Source organism: Phodopus roborovskii, unplaced genomic scaffold (genome assembly GCF_943737965.1).
Source record: "Phodopus roborovskii unplaced genomic scaffold, PHOROB, whole genome shotgun sequence".
Taxonomy (NCBI): Eukaryota; Metazoa; Chordata; class Mammalia; order Rodentia; family Cricetidae; genus Phodopus; species Phodopus roborovskii.
Genome location: NW_026126407.1, coordinates 11,654,085 through 11,673,125, shown reverse-complemented (window position 1 = coordinate 11,673,125; position 19,041 = coordinate 11,654,085). Strand labels below are relative to the sequence as shown.

General features: G+C 53.9%; 2 protein-coding genes across 3 annotated transcripts; both read right to left on the bottom strand.

The window, feature by feature from the left end:
* Positions 1-2,030: 2,030 nt before the first annotated feature.
* Spem1 (spermatid maturation 1) lies at positions 2,031-3,327 on the bottom strand. The gene is made up of 3 exons (XM_051180230.1): positions 3,094-3,327; positions 2,947-3,004; positions 2,031-2,787 (listed from the first exon to the last, which is right to left on the bottom strand). Exons 1-3 carry the CDS (start codon positions 3,235-3,237, stop codon positions 2,060-2,062), a joined length of 930 nt encoding a protein of 309 aa, XP_051036187.1. The 5' UTR covers positions 3,238-3,327; the 3' UTR covers positions 2,031-2,059.
* A 626-nt stretch (positions 3,328-3,953) lies between these two features.
* Nlgn2 (neuroligin 2) lies at positions 3,954-18,403 on the bottom strand. Of its 2 annotated transcripts, XM_051180228.1 has the most exons (8): positions 17,657-18,402; positions 14,707-15,397; positions 11,295-11,345; positions 9,163-9,312; positions 8,814-8,999; positions 8,521-8,713; positions 7,604-8,200; positions 3,954-6,786 (listed from the first exon to the last, which is right to left on the bottom strand). In XM_051180228.1, exons 2-8 carry the CDS (start codon positions 15,161-15,163, stop codon positions 5,910-5,912), a joined length of 2,511 nt encoding a protein of 836 aa, XP_051036185.1. In that variant the 5' UTR covers positions 15,164-15,397; positions 17,657-18,402; the 3' UTR covers positions 3,954-5,909. The 2 variants fall into 2 exon arrangements, with proteins under 2 accessions (XP_051036185.1, XP_051036186.1); XM_051180229.1 differs by lacking the exon at positions 11,295-11,345 and having other exon boundaries at positions 17,657-18,403.
* Positions 18,404-19,041: the final 638 nt, after the last annotated feature.

Below are 19,041 nucleotides of genomic sequence, written 5' to 3'. Positions count from 1 at the left end.
CAGTCCACACAGTTAACAAATAAATAGATGTAATTGTTGATATGACAGGTGTCTTTCATGTAGATTAACAATCACTTGTCTATGAAAGCAGCGCCCTGATTGCAAGTGTGAATTTTTTTTTGTTTGCTTGTTTTAATGATAGAATCTAGCAGGAGATATAGAGGTGGCTCAGAAGTTCAGAGTGCATACTGCTCTTGCAGAGGACCCACGTTCAGGTCCCAGCACCCAGGTTGGGTGGCTCCCGAGTACTTAGAACTTTAGTTCCAGAGGATTAGATGCCCTCTTCTGGATTCCACTGGAAACTGCACTCAAATGCACATACCTGCCTCCACATAGACATCTAATTAAAAAAAAAAAAAAAAAAAAAAAAAAAAAACTCTTAAAAAAAAAAAGTGGGCTTGGTATGGTGGCACATGCCTCTAACCCTAGCACTTGAATCAGAGGCAGAGGCAGGGTAGATCTCTATGAGTTCAAGACCAACCATGATCAACACAGTGACTTCCAGGGCATCCAAGGCTACATAGGAAGACCCTGGCTCAAAAAGACAAAACAGGGTTTTATATAATTTTACCTTGTCTGGAACTAAAGAAAAACAAACTGGCCTTGAACTTGCCACAAACACCCTGCCTTTGCCTCCAGAGCCCTGGGATTATAGGCATGTTCCACCAACACCCTACAAACAAGTCATTTTTGCTGTTTTGAGACAGGGTCACATGTAAACCGGGGTGACCTTGGCAGACTATAGTTAAAGACATCTTTAACTCCGATCTTTCTACTTCCATCTGCTAACCAAGAATGTTTTAAAATACAGTAACTTAAAATACATAAATAAAAAAATAAATATAAAAAAATAAAATACAGTAACTTACTCAGCAGAAATGGAGGAAAGGTGTTTCCTATGATCTCCAAACATGTTATGTGTCCTGCTTACCATTTACCCACAGAACAAAATTAACTTGAAATGATCAATAACATTTTGTTTGGGGTTTTTGTTTTGTTGATATGGTGTCTTGCTATTGTGGCCCCCTCTAGCCTAGATCTAGGTATGTAAACCTGTCTGGCTTTGAACTTGATGTGATCATCCTACCTCAGCCTCCTGTACAGGCCTGTGTTAGCACTTAACTTCAATAACTCCAGTTGAACATAAACAAAAACGGGCGATTCACAGAAACTATGCCGACATTACAGGAACCCATCTAGTATGAAAGGTGATGTCCAGTGCCTTCTGCATGGGGTCCCATGGGTTCTTGTTCTCAAGGTTGTGTGTGCATACGCATAGGCGAATCTCAGCCAACCAGCAGCCGGGCAGGGGTTCGTTTTTCCTCCTGTCCAGTGGATAGGATATTCTGAAGAGATCACATGGTAAAATGCAGTTTGGGCTGATGCATTGGCAGTGGGAATTTAATGCAGCAGCAGGAACAGGGAGAAGGGTAGAAAGTTTTAAGGCTGTGAACATGATCCCAGGTATCTGTATCTGTGGCCACAAGCAAGTCACTTGGATTGAGCCTCTGTCTTTCCTTTGTGACATGGAGAGGCATATAACCACAGGAGACTGAGACATTGTGGGATGGTGTCTCTTGACAGTGTCCCTATTATTTTACCTCCTGCTTCTAAGTCTATTCTCAAAGATTTCAGTAACTTCAGGTTCTGCCTGAGAGATTGAGATCCCAGAGGTCCGTTCTCACAGCCATCTTTGCCCAAAGAAACTAGAACATTAGAGGGACCCCTGCTTCTGCTGGATCTGTTGCCTAAACCTGGGCTCCTTAGACCTCTGAGTCAGGGCAGTGGGGCCTGAGGTCTTCCCTCTAGTTCATGGCTGCCTGGGAATCTGGCTGGAATGGCAGCTCCTCTGGGCACTAAAGAACACGGGTAGAGGCAGCTGGGCCTTGAGAAGGGCTCAGAACAGGGCCTAAGAAGGCAAGAAGCTGACAGGGTCCCCAGGGCTCTCTAGGCCATTTCAAGGGAGGTCATTTTCTTAACCACCAGGAACTCTGGAAACTGAGTCCTCCCCTCAGACCACCACGAACTACTTCCTCTCTCCTTTTTATTTTTTTCCCAGTCATCTTCCCTTCAGGGGACGGTACACCCAGTCTTTGCTTGTCCCCTCAGCTGTGCTGGATCCAGAAACCAAGGGGTAACAATGGGACAAAGCCTCCACTTCCCGGGTCAGCTCTCGTAGCCGTCGCCTCACATCTCGGGCATCATATACTAGTCGGACCGAGGAACGGCGCCGGGGTATTTCAGGGACTTTTGAAGGACCCAGGAAGGGTGTTGGGGTAGGCTGGCACTGTGCTTGCTCACCTTCAGCACCTGCCATTGGCCCCACCGCATTGTTTTTATGGGTCAAAGCCTCTGGGCTGGGAGGCGGAGGGTTCACAGTATATACATAGGCCTCTAGGCCCTGCTCTGACCGGATATCTGTTTTGAGAGGCCTTCCCTCTACTGTTGGCTGGAATCGGATGGTCTGGGGAGGTTGCTCTAGACCATCCCGAGTCCAAGGTTCCCAGATCTCCTGCATGGGTTGGAAACCTTCCCAGTCCTTAGGACCATCCCAGTGGTGGGAGCAAATTGCCTGGTGTGGAAGATTCTCATCATCCGTGTCAGGGGCCCACGCTATTGGACGGCGGGCACGGCGAGACTGAGAGGCTCTACGGCGGTGACGACGAGTGGGTGGGGGGGTCACAGTCATCTTCACAGGGTCCATGGTACATCGAAGGCGGACTTCAGGGTAGGCCTGCTTCCTCGAGGGCTGGGTCTGCCTCCCAGGTGAGGATAATTTAGTAGTTTCTGTGGATTAGGGAGAAGTGAGGCTGTTGAAGAGGTTGGCTTCCTCAGAGAGGGAAAGCGGAGCCTTGAGGGAAGCTGCACTTAAGTCATAAGGAGCAGCTTAGGGTCGGGTGGGATAGAAGCCTATACTCCTAGGCCCCAAGCCCTAGCCTTTCTTACCTTTCTCACAAATGATATGGAACATTCGGTGTAAGATGATGCGGAGTCGGCTCCAGAGCTAGGTATGGGAGGACAGGGTGACTACCAGTCGGTTCTTGTAACCAGGCCTGCCTCCCAGCCACCCCATCCACACCCTCCATCCCTGACCAGGGTCACCAAATTGATGCCAATGTTAATACAGATGATGAGACCCAACAGCAACAGAATGGAGTTTCCCATGTCCTGGCAGTTGTTGGTGCTGGGGTTTTGATATGAGGCCCACTCAGGCCGTGGCCGCTCAGCCATGGCCATGGCGGTCCCTAGGGCCACCAGGGCCCTTAGGCCCCCAACCCACTACCCCTAGTGCTCACTGGCCTGCCAGCCTGACCCAGAGGGTCCTGGGAGTGACTGGGTCACAATGATCCGGAGGCTTTCCCTCATAATGTACCAAGGTGATACTCTCAAGGTGCTAGGCCCAGGGTTGACTCTCCAGCCTTATGCCAGGCCTTGGCAGGGGCCTAACCCTGTATCTTGCATGCCTCTCTTATAGCCAGCCTCCTGGGTGAGCCAATGGTTCTCTAATCCATTGAGCATCTGCCCTCATCGGTTCCTATATCCTCTAAAACAACACCAGGCTCTAGACCCCACTGACCCAGCTTCTGATCTTGGCCTCCACATGGCCAAGAACGACCTTGAACTTTAGATCCTCCTGTCTCTATCTCTTAGTGTGCACCATGTCTTAGCTTTTTTGTTTTTTTGTTTTTTTTTTTTTTTTTAGACGAAGCCCAGGTTGGTCTTGAGTTCATGGTCCTCTGCAACAGCCTCCTGGAGGCTATGATTACAAGTGTTTGTAACCTCTTTGCCCATCCTGGCCTTTACCTTAGCCATCCAATCCCATCATTATGGCAACCTTATTTCCCCTCAGATCTCAAGAGTCTTCTGAAAAGTTTTCTAACATAACAAATGCAACCAAGGTTGGGTACCCTGTCCCCTGTCCCACCACCTTCTAACATAACAGCAGATACACCAACAGTTAAACTTTTATATTTACAATATTCTCTTCATCTTTTGCCAGGTTTAAAAATGTGTACAGAGCCGCAAAGGATTGGGTTGGGGACATGGGATTGTTTGGAAAGGGGCTGGGCATTGGAGTCCGTGGCTGTATCATGGGGTCCCCCAGCCCCCCTTCACACCCCAGCTCTGGGGCATCCGCTTACAGGGCTCAGGGCCCAGGTTGATAGCATTTGGAAGGCATGGCTGTTCCAAGAATTGCTAGACCAGGCAGGGGAAAGGGCCAGAAAGGAACTACATTTCCATGGGTGGAGAAAGGACAGGGTACTCAAGACCAAGGGTTCTGGATCTGGGTGTCAGTCGAAGACAGTACCCACCCCTATACAAGTTTGGCACTAACATCCCACAGAAAGCCACACACTACATGAGGATTCAGTTTTACCTCCATCGTGTCCCTTCAAACCTTTCCTGATGTCATTCTTTCCCCTAGAGGTCCAAATCCAAAGACCGCTGGGCAGTTGCCTCCCCCATTTTCTTTCCAATTCTTTCTGCTGGTGTCTGCCCAAGCCCTGTCCCCCAGGCCCCCTCCATCTGCTGTTCAGTACAGCTGACCTCATTCTCCCCAACCTGTCCCCTCCCCTCCCCCTTCTACTGCTCCTTTCCTTCAGCTCAGCCAATCAGGAAGGGGAGGCAGGTCAAAGAAGGTAAAGAGGGAAGGGTGGTCTGACCCTGAGATGGGGAGCATCAAAGAGAGAGCCAGTGATGGAGATAGGGAAGGCAGAAAGGAGAAACCACGCAGGGGCACAGGGAGGGATGAGACACAAAGTGGGGAGGGGGTGGGGGGCCTAGCTGCCACCTGCCCCTGGCGTTCCCTTTCCCTGGACTAGGACTTAGGGGACCCTTGGCACATTTTCAGTCTCCCAGTCCCCCTACCCAGTTTGGCACAGATGAGCAATGGTCTCATGGGCTGAGGGGAAGCTGTCCTCAGGCCCCATGAGGGCTTATGTCAGACATGCATGCCCTCTTGTGTGACATGTGCCATGCCCCTGCACCCTTCCACCTCAGCATCTCCCTGGAAGTTTGTACTTCCCCTGTGGCTTCTGTCAATTTGAAGTCTGTTTCCACCTGCTTTGTGTGCCAGGCCTGAGGTGTGGGGGGATGCGGGGAAGTGCTGGGGAGAGCAGGACCCTCTGCCTGGGAAACACACATCCACATGCACGAACATGTTTCCATTCAGTGAACTGTGTCCTGGACCATGGGAAGCTAAGTTTCCAGGCAGTACTGGGAAGCACAGATCTCCTCCCTTTCCTGAAGCAGGACATCTGTGTTGCCTGTGGAAGGCGGGGGCCTCCAGGGAGAACGAGCCTCACCTGACTTGTGCCATGGGGAAGAAACATGCTTTTCAGGGGTGGAGGGGGAGTGGGGTCCAGACGGCCTGTGATTTCTTTGCTGCTCCCCAGGTTCCACCCGGTATTGTCTGGTGGCCAAGGGTCACTGTATGTGAACACATCACTTCCAGGGTCTCCAGGGAGTGGGTTGGGGAGAAGGCAAAGGCATGAAGGAATGGGATTCTGGGGTACAAATCCCCGCAGAAATTCTTTGAGGGGGCCAACATGTGTCCAGGGGGGCAAAAAAAAACCTCACCCTGCACATGGGAAAACACCCCCTCATGAGGAAAGCACACCTCCATGTGGGAAAAAAGGCTTCCACATTTCTACACACCGAAGACTGGTGTCCCAACAGAGGGCAAAAACACCCCCAGGTGTTCAAAGGCCCAGGTCCAGAGAAGAGAACAGGCTTCTCTGCATGGGAAAAACTTGCATCCCAGTGAGGAATCCCATGTCCACCTTAACGCTGCTCCAGGAAGTTTGACAAATCCCACAGGGGAAAAGCCAGGTACCAAGTCCTCCTCCCTGCCTTCAAGTGGCCTGGGCTGGGGAGGGTTAGGGAGGTAGACCTCCCCAAGCTGCCCCCTATACCCGAGTGGTGGAGTGGGGATGGGGTAGTGTGTTGTTGTGGCTGGTAGCGGTAGGAGGAGGTGGTGGGAAGGGCCCAAAGGGATGGAGAGAAGGAGGTGGGGGTGGGGGCGGGGGCCCCAGGCCACTGGGCAGCAGGGTCAGGGCCCCCGGGGCCAAGAGAGGCACATCGTCCGGTGCCCGGCGCAAGGCCAGGGTATAGTCGGGTGGACAGGCAGGGCGCAGGGCCTCAGCAGGGTCCGCCCCAACACCACCACCCCGCTTCAGCTGCAGTGACACCAGCTCCTCCTCTGGGGGTAGCTCTCGGCCAGCAGTGGGAAGCAGGGGGCCCCCACCAGGCACACCTGAGCCTGAGCCTCCTGGTGGGCTAAGCCGCCTGCACCGAAGCTCCTGTCGCCGGTCCCGCTTGTAGTAGAGGGCGGCAAAGGCAAGGATGTTGAGGAAGAGGAGGGATGCTCCCACTGCCACAGTGACACTTAACTCCGTGGAGTAGTCCCTCGAGTCACCAGGGAAGCGGTCATAGGCCCTCGGGCCTGGGTCAATATCAGACTCAGGTGGCAGAGTGGCAGGTGGGGGAGGACGGCGTGTGCCAGAAGTGCCAGGACCGGGTGTGCGAGGTGGCCAGCGCGTGGCATAGGGAGGCAGGCGAGTGGTGGTGGTGAAGAGCTCTGTGTGGAGGTTGTGCAGGTGGGGCACGAGCTCCAGCCAGAAGGCCACCTTGTTGGCACGGTAGTTGTCACGCACGCGTGGCTTCAAGCCTATGTGCAGGTACTGCTTTTCCTTACTGTTGAACTTGCTCCACACCACCTCTTCAAAGCGGTTGGGCTTGGTGTGGATGAACTTGGTGTCCTGTGGCACAGGCTGGTTGGGGTCACTGTGGGCACAGGAGGGCAAGGAAAGGAGTGAGGGTGAGGCTCCTGAGGAGGATGGAGCAGCAGAGGGGGGAGACGTCAGAGATTTAGAGAGACCAGGAAACATCTAGAGCTAGAAAAGTGTGGACATGTGGTGCATGCCGACTGTCCCAGTACTTAAGAGGCAATGCAAGGCTTGGCCTGGGCTAAATAGTGAGGTCTTGCCAGAGAGAGAAAGAGATGGGGGGGGAAGAGAAAGGAGGGGCGCGCGCGCGCGCACACACACACACACACACACACACACACACAGAGAGAGAGACAGAGAGAGAGAGAGAGAGACAGCAACAGACAGACCAAAAATTATGAAGACAAACTGTAGAGACAGAGATGAAATTAGAAAAGACATCTGTGACACAGACCTGAGAGACAGGAATGGAGAGACAAAGGCAATGAGAGACTGCCAGGGAGAGGAAAACAGAGCTGGCGAGAGCAGCCGAAAGACAAAACCAAAGAGTGCAAAGAAGTCAGTGGACCTCGGGAAAGAGACAGACAGACACCCAGACAGAGATCCTCTACACTTAGATGCAGGCCAAGGGGGTCAGACAGCAGTCACAACAAAGCCACCCAGAAAGCGCACCCCCAGAAAAGGCCTTTCTAATACCACTGACTCTCCAACCCTCAGCACCTTAATACAAAAAAGGGAACATAAGAGCCAGTGTCTTCCTAGAGGAACCTTGGCTGTGTGAAGCAAGGTGGGAGGGAGAAACAGCCAGGGAAGGTAAGGATACCTCAACCTACAGGGGTGTCCCACCCGGCCCCACTAGGCCCTCTGGCCCTCACCCAGTCTTGGCGAAGTTGGTCCAGTAGGTCATGACTACTGCGCTGAGCATGACATCATTCTTGGAGAAGTTGCAGGGGAAGAGGTCTGTGGCACCCACCATGGGCACGCCAAAGACATAGGGCAGCTCATCCCCATGCGCTGCATCAGCCCATTCTGGCCGGCCCTCGGCCTGGCAGTGGTGGTAAAAGGTGTAAAAGTAGACAGGGGACTGGTAGTCAGCATGCAGCTTGGCAGTGGCCACAGCTGGGGCTACCCATTGGTGGTCAGTAAAGAGTGCCAGTAGGGTCTTCCGCCGCATCTCGCCATTGTCCCGGTCAGCCCAGTCCGTATACATGAACTTAATGGTTTCTCGAAGCACATCCTTGCCTTCTGGATACCCATACAAGTTGTCCACAAAGTTGGAGACAGTGAAGTCAAAGGCGCTGGCAGACACACCATCCTCACTCTCTGCAGAATCCTCCACGAACTTGAGACCCTCTCCCTGGTTGACACCAATGAGCATGTCGTAGTTGAGGAATTCTCCCTGTTGCATGAGGATCTCGGGGTCATCAGGGACTACATCGCCGTCCACCACAGGCCCAAAGGCAATGTGGTAGCTGGGGAGAAGGAGGCAAGGTTTCACCATCCAGTTGTTGGCCTCCTCTGGACCCAACGGCCTCCTAAGCCATACAGAGGTTGCCCCCACTTCTGCCTAAAAGACCCTTCCCCATAACTGGAGGACGCCTAGAGTCAGGGCATTCTGGCTTCTCTGGACATCCACCTAAAGCATTCTGTGAAAGCCTGTGCTTGAGCTATGTGATGTGATGACCTGGGGGAGGGCCTGGAGCCCACTCCCCTTTGCCCAGTAGAATGCCCCTCACCGAAACCTCCTCAGAACCATCTATGGATTGAACCCAGCCTTCTCCCACCCCCATACCGGGCAGGCTGCACATCCTGGTCCACTAGCTCCCGGGAAGACTTCCGGCGTAGACATTCCACAGCTTCAGTGCTGTCTTCCCGGTCACAGCCCACTTTGGCTGCCAGCAGCCGCGTGTACTTGAGCGGCTGATAGTTGACAGACCAGCTGGAAATGGCAGTGCCACTCTGAGCAATGGCCTTCTGGAACAGTCCTAGTGGGACAGGCAGACCTCAGGCTAGGCTGTACCAACTAGAAGGAGAGACTTGGTAGGGTGCAGGGAAAGGGAAGGCAGGTGAGGAGGCTGCTGGTACCTTCTGAATGATGGGAGAGGATCAGCAGGTTGACACAGGAGGCCCCTGCACCAGACCCAAAGATGGTGATGCGCTCAGGGTCACCTCCAAAGTGGGCAATGTTTTCACTGAGCCAGCGCAGGGCCTGGATCTGGTCCAGGAGCCCATAGTTGCCTTTTGCAGCCTGATCACCAGTGCTGAGAAAACCTAGGGAAAGAGGAAAGGGGATCCCTGGAGGGGTCACAGCACCCTTGCCCCCTCTGCAGGGGCTCAATGTGGTCTGAGTCTATTGGGCTGGACTTGGGAGGGCCGGGCCCACCAGGACTGCCTCCCAGACCTCGCCCCCTAAGAATTGGCTGCCCACCCTCACCGAGCACCCCAAGACGGTAGTTGAGCGTAGCTACGATGACATTGCCATAGGCAGCCAAGACTGAGCCGTCGAACATGTTCCCAGTGCCCTCCATGTAGGAGCCGCCATGTAGAAAGAGCATCACCGGTTTCTTCCCAGAGTCCCGGATATCTGCGTGGGAAGGGGGTGGCAGGTGGGCCAGGAGATCGGGGACAAGGACACAGTCAGTCCAGAAGCAGCACTTCGGAGCTCCCAGGCCTTCTGAAGACCAGCCTGGAGCTCAGGGGATTTGTCACTACCATCCCTGGCAGGGGGGGCAAGACCGGATTCCCCTCCCCCCCTCCCCAACTAACCCTAGGGAGGTCCCTCTTCACCACTGGCCAGTATGACTCCAAGCACTCCACCAAATGTTGGGCACACTTTCCAAGAAGCCCAACAGAGGCCAAGGGTAGGAAGTGGCCCTCCTCTGGGCTTCTGTTGAAGCCAGGGACCCCTCCACACACAGCAAATTTTCCTCCTCCTCCTCCTCCTCCTCCTCCTCCTCCTCCTGGGAAGAGTGGACTAGGGCTGGAGGTGCTGGGAGGGTGCTGGCATCTCCTCAGACTCAGCCTTGGGCCTCAGCTCTACATGGCACCCTAGTCTGTGGGTGAGGGGTGCCAGGCCCTAGGGTCCCTGGGGGCTTGGTCTCCTCCCCGCCCTAATTCCTTTCTAGGTCACCTCCCCAGTTACCATGGCAACCCCCAGCCTAATTACTGTGGCAGGAGGAGGCAGTGTGGGAAAGACCTGTTTAATGAAGTTGGAGTACAGCTCTGACTCTTGGACTCCCCGCCCTCCAAACTGGCCTTTCCCACACTGAAGCCTCTTGCCATCATCTAAAAGAATTCCCTGCATAGCTGCCACATGTAGCCAGCCATAAAGCTCTGGACTGGGCTAAGGAATGAAAATCCCTAATGAGGGTGGGTGGGAGTCTGGGAGGGCTTGTCAGGGTCCTCAACACTACATACAGTCTGCTACCCATAGTCCACTAAAGTCTCAAGGCTGGGGTCAACTCCAGCTCTCTTAGAGCTCTTCTCATGCTTGGGGGGCTCTGGTTCAGTGGCATCTGCCATGGGAGACAGGTTTGGGCCCCTACAGCTGGCAGCCAGCACCTGTGCCAACACCCTCACCCTGCCAGAAGGTCAACCTGCAAGTCATAGGACATGCCCTTCCCAACCCTCTAGGCTGGCCTTCTGCCTCCTGCCACCCACAAGATCCTGTTATTACTGCCCTAACATTACAGAAATCTCAATTGACAATGTCCTTCCTTCCAGGGTCCTGTCCTAAATGTCTTCATTTTCTCCCACCCACCCCCAAGCCCTCTCCCAGTGTAGGGGGAGGGAGTTAGAAAGGGGAGGAGCAGGAAGAGGGCGGGGGCAACAAGAATTCAAAACCAACAACAAAAACCAGGATCAAGAAAGAAGAAAGAAAGAAAAAAACAACAAAAACAGCAAGAAGCTCTTGGGGCAGATTCAACAAGAAAAGAAAAAACAAAAATGCTCCATTTGGGAAAAAAAGAAAACAAGAAAAAAATTCTTTGCATTATTTCAAAATTTTGTGGTGAAACTTCAAGATATTGGGCCCTGTTTTTTTTTTTTTTTTTTTTTAATTTTCCAAATTCTTTGATTCACTTCAGATATTTACATTTTTTTTTAAATCTGACAGGCTTTTGGTTAGAAATTATAACAGGTTTCTGATGTTTTGATTAATGTCATTAATTTGCCAATTTTTTCAAATATTATTTTGCTTCAAGTTAAAACTTTTTTTTTCAAATGGTACATTTCACATGTTACAAAACAGTCCAGATTTCTTTCAAACTCTCAACATTTTGTCCAATTTTTTTTCCTGACAATCCGATCCCTTTCCATTTTTCCACCTCGCTTTCGCCACGGCTAGCTTCTCTCGAAGGTTAACTAGTGGGTCCAGCATTGTTCAAATTTTGTTTGAAGTTTTCATAACTCTTTTTTCCAATTATAAAATTTTTTCTTTTCTTTTTCATTTTTAGTTGGGAGAACAACTGAGGGGCCTCAAGGGCTATAGGGACATTTAGTTAGGGGCAGGGCCGTCAACGTCCTCTTCAAAGCAACCACATGCATCAGCGGGGTTTTTAAATCTACCTGTGTCTGGCGGATTGAGCGTCGCCTCCTCACGTTTTTTTGTGAGCGGACCTAAGACCGGGAACACAAAACAGAGAAAAAAGGACAATTTTGTGGGGAAAGATGGGGGTCAGGGGAGGTGGTAGATGGGGAGGGGAGGAGAGAAAGCAGAAAAGGGGAGGGTGGGGAGAGGCAGAAAAAATAAGCCAAAAAAAGCAAAATTTGTTTGCAAGAAAAAGAAACCAAGAAAAGAGAAAAACGTTTCTATAACCCAATTTTCCCCTCCCCAGAAAAAGTCATGCCCCAAAGAAAAGGTTGGTTTGGGGGGTGGGGTGCCTGAGTGGGCTGAGGCTGTCTTGAGACACAAGGACTTAACTGGAAAGGGTTTGGCTTTTTGGTGTGTTTGCTACTTGCTGGAAATGAAACAGAGTTAGGGGATGGGGTGGAGGGGGAGCCTAAGGACACCAAGGCTGGCTTGCCACCCAGGCCATCTTTCATGCAGGCTCCCTGCAGGGCCAGCCACATGCTACGGGCTGCCCACCTCAGGCTGTAAGAGGCTATGCAGAAAGACTCTGCTTCCCTTTGCACTGTTCTGCAGATCAGAGGTAGGGTGGGCTGGGGCAGACCACCCCTTAGCTCATTGCCTGCAGAAGCCCTCTGCTGCCAGCTGAAGGGCTGTGGGTAGGTCAGTTAGGGCCGCCCCCTGCTCATCTACCCAGCCCCACCCACCATCATTTCTTTCCCATCCACACTCACAGGCCTGGCTTCTTGTCCCATTTCGCCAATGTGGGCAAAGCAGGGAAAGGGGTCATCAGGTCTTGCCCTCCACTCCAACTTATCCCTCCACACTCCCACCAACCTCATCCCTTGCCCAAGCCTCTTCTCTTCCCCACCAAATTGTGATTTTCCCCCACAGGATCACCAGCCCCACCCTCAGTCAGTCCACTGCTAAAGAGCCCTCCTCCCCCTTGGGGTATCATTCTGCCAACAGCATATAGAAAACAGTGCCTTGGGCCAGTCTGATACATAAAGTAGATGTTGTGCTAGGAGACAAAATGGTCCTAACATAAGGAAAAGTCCTGGACAGCTCAGAGCCTGGTGTCAGACTGCTTTTGGATTTGGAGTTAATCAGGGGGAAGCCTGGATCTGGACAGTCTCAGGGATGACTGGCTTTCCTCAAAGCTTAAGAAGGGATGGGCCAACAAGGCTCAGGTTAACACTAACTGACAATGGTGATCCACTTGGGAACAGGGCCTCTATTTTGTGAGGGTATGGATAGGGATGAAGTCAGCAGGGTATTCATGACAAGAGACTATGAAGAGGGGTGTGTGTGTGTGTGTGTGTGTGTGTGTGTGTGTGAGTCAACCACTTCCTCCTAGAGCTGGTGTGAAGATTCAGTGAGATCACCTGAATGTGTCAGGCCCCAATCAGGTCTGCAATATGCAATGGTTAAAAATACAGAAGGTGTGGGAATGAGTGGTATGGAGGCAGGGAAGAGGCAATCTGTGTGGAGATGGAGTGGACAGACCAGCAGTGTGAGAAATGTTAGATGTTTCACAGAGGGGTGATGAGAAAGCTCCCCAGAGGTGGATAGCCTATGCGAAAGTATGGATGTTATTGGTCTGGGTGGATCATGCCAGTAAAGCCAGCACTCAGGAGGCTAAAGCAAGAAGATTATCAAAAGTTCAAGGCCAGTCTGGGCTTCATAGTGAGTTCTAGGCTATCCTAAGATACAGAATGAGACCCTGCCTCAAAAATAAATAAATAAATAAATAAATAAACACACACATGCACACATACAGAGAGAGCCAATGAATAGAAGTGTTGAGAGGGCGTCTTATGGAAGATATTAAGGTAAGATATAATGAAAAGATGCTGGGATAGGCGGTCTGTGAAAAGGCAGAAAAATCCTGTGAATAGGTCATTAGAAGTCGTGGTTTTATATGGGGAGGGGTAGTTAGCTAGTATGCAGGGCTGGAATGAGGGGCAGTAGTTGGTCCATATGAAAAATATTAGGATATGGGCAGGCTAAAGTATATGAGTGATGAATCGTTCTGAGATTGGCTTAAGAGGAATCTTGGTGCAAGGTATAAACTGTTAGTACTGGACCTTCCAGAAGGGTGAACTCCAGGTAGGAGATGGAGTAAACGAAGTTTGGAGGATGCTGACAACTGTGGTGTGAGGAGCCCGTCAATACCCATTAACAGCAGTCTGTGTGCAGGGGTATGCGGGTATAAAATGCACAGATGAGCATTACCAGGACACAGAGTTTGCATCCAGGGATACTGGGAAATTGGAGTCTGTGTGAGTAGCAGGAATGCCATTTCAGAGAAGTATTGGGCATGTGGTACTCTGTGAAGGGATTGGGAGCTATAACTTGTAAGATGCTGGAATACACGGGCAGCTTGGCAATGGTTACTTTGCAGTGGAGACTCAGTACTGTAGACCTTTAGTACACAATGTGGAGGTACGGGATTCTTTGGGGGCTCCTGACTGCCAGGCCTGAATGTAAAGTTACTAGAAACTGTAGCTGGAGGAAGCGTGCAGCAGAGTCTGCTCTGTGGAGGTGTTGGAATGTTTTGGAGTGGTGAGATTGTATGTCAGAAGGGTGATGTGGAGGCTGTTTGTGATGCTGGCTCCCCCCACCCTTTGGTAACTGGGATCTGTTGCAGACAGTAACAGAGGTTCTGTTTAATCTTGGTGTGCAGAAGGTTGGTGAGTGGAGAGCTATCCTGGGAGAAGTGCTGGGGCACAGAGCTGCCATACAGTGAACAAGAATTCATTCACAAGAACAGCGTCTCAGCCCCAAGGAAACTGTGCTGGTGGGTTGCTGTGCTGTGAGTGGAAGGGTGTTTGTCAAGACCCTTCAGCGATGTGTAGGGATTCTGTATGGAGGACAGAAATCTCCTGTAAGAAGTCACTGAGTACCACTCAGTCAGGTAAAGGACTGATAGGTGCCCTAGGATGGATAGAGGTCAGGGCAGGTGGACCTAAGGAAGGTGACTCTTAAGTGGTATGGCTGGAACTAAAATGTGGATGAAGTGGGAGGAAGAGAGGAGATAGAGGTGATGCTGGAGTAACTGAGCAATCCATGGAGACATCTATCACCTGAACACCAGCCACCAGCATTGAGAGTAAGTATCTGACTGTCTCTCTAGCGAGAGATGGATGAACCTGACCTAATGCCAGCTACCCTTCCTTTTAGGGGACAAAGAGTTTCTGCTGTGGACGAGACTACTTATGGGGTGTTCCTAGGACTGCCTGATAACCAGGCGCCCTTACCTGGGAGGATGCGCAGAGGCTTGCAGGGACATATTGCCCCTCATTGCCCATCAAGGCACAGCTTAGGGGCAGAAGTCCTGTGCTTGAGGGTCTGCGTGTGCGTTTATGGGCTGTGTCCACAGGGTGCCCGGCCTTGTGCCCGTGCCCTTACCGTCCTCAGTGGGCACGTAGAGGTTGAGGTACAGGCAGTCCTCGCTCTGGTTCTGCACGTAGGTGGCAGCTGCCTCCAAGTTGTCGGTGAACCACACAGGCAGCATGATGGCCGGCAGGGCCCCGTGCAGGTTCTGCGGGCAGGCGGGCGGCAGGGTGGTGGCGTTGCGCACGCCGGGCCACGAGGCCGGTGCCTCTGGCGGCTGGAAGCGGCGGGCGCCCAAGGGCGGCGTGGCGTAGGGCACGCCCAAGAACTGCACGACCGGACCCAGGATCTCGTTGTTGAGCTCGCGCCGTACACCACGCACTCGCCCGTAGGCTGTGTTCACCACCGGGAAGCGCTCCTCCCCGAGGCTGCCGAGGCCCAGGCCTGGGCCGCCCGGGGCGCCGCCGCCGGGACCCCCTCCTCCCCGTTGAGCCCCAGCCAGCCCCACCAGACACAACGCCAGGAGCCACATGCTGATTGGGGGACCCCCCCTCCCTCCCCTGGCCCCCCCCTCGGAGAGAGAGAGAAGGGGGGGAGAGGGAGGGAGGCCCCCCTCGCCCCAGGAGGGAGGAGGGGGCGGGGAAAGGAAGGAGGAGGGGGACGGGTAAGGACCTGGGTTAGAAGGGACTGAAGAGGAGTCTATTCCTCTCCATGGAGGGGGTAAGGGGTGGGGAAGAAGGTAGAAGAAGGTGCAGGCAGGCCCGACCTGCCCGGTGACGGGGGCGGGGGGGGGGGAGCGGGAAGCGGGACACGGGGACCCGTATAGGGTGAACAAGATACAGACAGACAAACAGACAGAAAAATACAGAGGTGGAAAAAGGGAAGGGAAATTGGATGGGGAGGACAGAAAGGATGGGGAAACAAGAGACAAGTGGTTAGTGGCTTGAATTTCAGATCAAGTTGCCCCTTCCACCCACTCTCTCTGACACCTACCCCCTCCCCTCAGCTGCCCTTTTCCCCTCTGCAGAGTCCTAAGTTTGGGGTGGAGTCAGATGTGGCAAATGTCCAGGGCAGGGTCAGAGGAGGGAGCTTCAGCTTCCCAGATTCAGAGTGCCCCTTTTCTGCCTCTATCCCTCCCAGGCAGGCTCCCCCTAGGGACTCAAGAGTCCCAGTCCCCACTTCCCTGGGAGACAATGAGACAGACAAGGAAGAGAAAATAAAAATACCGAGTCATTAATTAGCAGGAAGTGGCGGGTTTGTTTATACGTGTTAATTATTCCTGAGCTGTAATTTCATGGTACTGAACCCCCACCCCAGGCCAGACTCCGGGCCTTCTTGGACTATGCCTTCTAGCCTCATCACTGTACCATTCCCTAAGGATCTGTGCATTTGGGAACCCTTTCTCCCCAGGCTCTTCCACGTCTTCCCTCAGGAGTTGGGGTGTCCAGAGCCAGGGGTTAAAGTGAAGAGGGGATGCTGAAGGGGCAAATTCAGGGACAGATGCATGATCCTGCAGCCGGTTGCTGGGCGACAGGATGCTGCCCCGCAATGTTACCTCGGCAACGGGCTGCAGCTTTAACCCTGGAGGGGGGTGGTCTAGAGGAAGAGGGGAAGGGGCTTGCTTGGTTGAAGGGTCCATTCAGGCCATAAGAGGGAGGGCAGAGGCACGAGTCAGAATGCTAGTTTCACCCAATCTTAGCAGAAAGGAAGAAGAATATATGAAGGGAAGGGTAGTCTAGGAGAGCAGAGAATCCTAAAAGAGATGCCCCCCCACCCTACTTAGCCAATCAGAGCCTAACCCTACTGACCAGGACTCTGGCAGGTTGAGGGGGCGGGGGGCTGTGCTAAGGTGTGCTCCTCCTATAAGATTACTGACACCTCCTTCCTTAGGACCCCGCCTGGGGTCTCTCGCCCAGCATTTTGACCTCAGGATTGCTTCTCATCCCACCCCTTCTATTAGTCTTCCCTCCCTGTCCCCTTGCCAGTCTGGGTGCTCAGGCAGCAGGGGCAGGACTAGGGAAAAGGTAGACAAGGCAGACACCCAGGTCATTTCAGCAAGCCCCCATTAACCACTGCCCCCCCCCCAGTCTCCAGGGCTGTTTGCTGACGCTGGGTTTTTCAGAGCCAGGCACCAGCCCGAGGGTGGCTCTCTGCAGGTGTCAATTTATTCCAGAGATGGGGACACAGGAGTCCTCACCACTCACACCCAGTCATGCCCCCCCTTTTCAGGTCCTTTTAGGCTTCTGTTCTCCCATCACCTGAAGGGGGTTTGGAGTTGACCCCCCCTTCCTAGGCCAAGCTGGGCCTCCTCCCAACATGGCCTGTCTCAGTCACCCCTTTCCCTTAAAGGTACTTTGGGCCCCTAGCCTCCTCTCCTCCAACTAGCTTTCTCTCTTCCCTCCCACTAGAGCCCTCCCCCCATCTTTCTCCTCTATACAGGATCCCGTAGAGCATCTTCTCTTGGCCTTAACCGGCTTGCTCCAGCTCTTGCCTTCAGTCTTTTCTCATTTGTCTCCTTGGTGTTTCTCATCGCTCTCTCCTCCAAATACCTTCTCTGATTTTTCTCCCTCAAGTGCTCTCCTTTCTATTTCTTTCTCCCCCATTTTCTCTCTCCATCTCTGTCTGCTACATCTTGCTTCCCCTCCTCCCGATCCCTCTGCCTTGCTCTTCCATTCCAGCCCAGGCCTGACTCCCCCAACCGGGGAGAGTTGAGGGACGGGGGCTCAGGCCGCAGCCCCCCCTTTCCTGCAGTGGGGAAAATGGCTTGGCCGGGAAGGGGAGAAGGAGGGGGAGGGGGAGATGGGAACACACGGGGTCTGTGGGCCCATTCAAAGGATCATTCATGGACTGGAGAGAGGCAGAGACAAAGAGACCAAGACGCAGAGACACGGCGAGAGCATCCCTAGGCGGAGACACGCAGACACAGCAGGCTGGGGGAAACCAGGCGCAGGGAGGAATATGGGAAGAGGAAGACCCCAACGGACCGCCGCACAGCCCCCTCCACCCAGCCTGGCTTAGCTCCTACCTGGATCAGCCCTGGGGCCGTGGTGCCTCCATCCAGGGCTCCGAGTGGGGGGCGGACGGGCTTCAGAAGGGGGGCGGCGGCCTCTGAGCCCCCGCGGCCCCGCAGGCCCAGCCCCCGCCTGCAGCGCCTCACCCGGCGGGGGAGGGGGATCGCCCCAGCCCCGGGGGGCGGGGCCGGGATCCAGTCGATCCCCGGGAAAAGAAAAGCTAGGGTATGGGGTCAGAGGGAGCTCAAGAACAGGGAACCCCGCAGTGGGGAAGGCTGAGCCAGGAGGGAGCAACGGGACAGGACTGAATTGGAGATCCACTGGCTCTTTGGGCCGGCTTCGAAGGACCAGGAGGCGGTCCAGGCGGAAGATCCTAAGGGATCGGGCGCTGGAGGAGGAGTCCACAGCAATCCCCAGGGGCCCGGGGCCCCGGAGCGCAGAATCCGCGGTGCAGGGGCAGGGATCCAGCCGGAATCCTCGGGGAGGGGGAGGGATCTAGTCGATCCCGAGGGCGGGCGGGAGAGGGAGATCCGGGGAGTCAGAAGAGGGCGGGGGCCGAGTCCGGAGCCTCGAGGCAGAGGTCGGTGCGGTTCCTAGGAAGGAAGGCAAGGGCTGGGGGAGGCTTTGGGGAATGCTCAGTAGCCAGGAGGCCCGGACTCCTGGCTCTGTGCGCCAGAGCCCGCCCGCCCCGCGTCCATCCCAGCCCGAGAGTGATGATCCGCCGGCGGAGCAGCCGCAGCAGCCCCGCGCGTCACCGCGCGGCCGCCTCCCCCGCCCCCTGCCGAGAGAGCGGCGCACACCCCTCGCTCGCACCCGCCTGCCCACCCGCCCTCTAGAGTGTGGGGGGGATTGAAGACAGTGAAGGGGGTGGGAGTGGACAGACGGACGGATGGACGTAGCGGGCTGGGGCAGGGTGAAGACATTCCCCCCGGATCTCCCACCCTCGGGGCTCTCCGGGTCTAGCAAGGGGGAGAAGGTCTGAAATATAGAAGCAGAGCATCACACAAGAAGGCGGGGCTTCTAGGCACAGAGGCGGGGCCATCCGTGAAGGGGGAGGGGTTTGATTGCAATAGGTGGGGCTTAGAAATCCGTGGGGCCGCCCCTTTTGAGGAGTGGGTCTGGTTTGAAGTTGAACGGGAGGAGCCTGTGGAAAAAGGGGCGGAACTTTGTGTGGGGACCGATATCTTTGCAAATTAGCTGGAGGTGTGGGGTTGGGGTGTCGAAGAGGCGATCAACTTGGAAAGTGGGCCAATCCGTGACGCAAATCCCTTAGTCCCGCCCACAACCTCGTCTCCCACAGCTCTGCTGCTCCGCTCCTAATTGGTTCTAGTTTCTCCGCCCGCCAGACGTCTTCTCCACTTAGCAGAAGTTTTACAAAGGAGTATGTAGGGGAAGCCGG

Bases quoted from the DNA above. Each gene is read 5' to 3' on its own strand.
- Spem1 (XM_051180230.1), bottom strand. From the start codon at position 3,237: ATGGCCATGGCTGAGCGGCCACGGCCTGAGTGGGCCTCATATCAAAAC. The intron at 3,005-3,093 runs GTCAGGGATGGA...TCCCATACCTAG, and splicing joins GCATCAATTTGGTGACCCTG to CTCTGGAGCCGACTCCGCAT. The intron at 2,788-2,946 runs GTAAGAAAGGCT...CCTAATCCACAG, and splicing joins CCATATCATTTGTGAGAAAG to AAACTACTAAATTATCCTCA.
- Nlgn2 (XM_051180228.1), bottom strand. From the start codon at position 15,163: ATGTGGCTCCTGGCGTTGTGTCTGGTGGGGCTGGCTGGGGCTCAACGG. The intron at 11,346-14,706 runs GTAAGGGCACGG...TCCCGGTCTTAG, and splicing joins CTACGTGCCCACTGAGGACG to GTCCGCTCACAAAAAAACGT. The intron at 8,201-8,520 runs GTATGGGGGTGG...CCTTCTCCCCAG, and splicing joins CAGGATGTGCAGCCTGCCCG to CTACCACATTGCCTTTGGGC.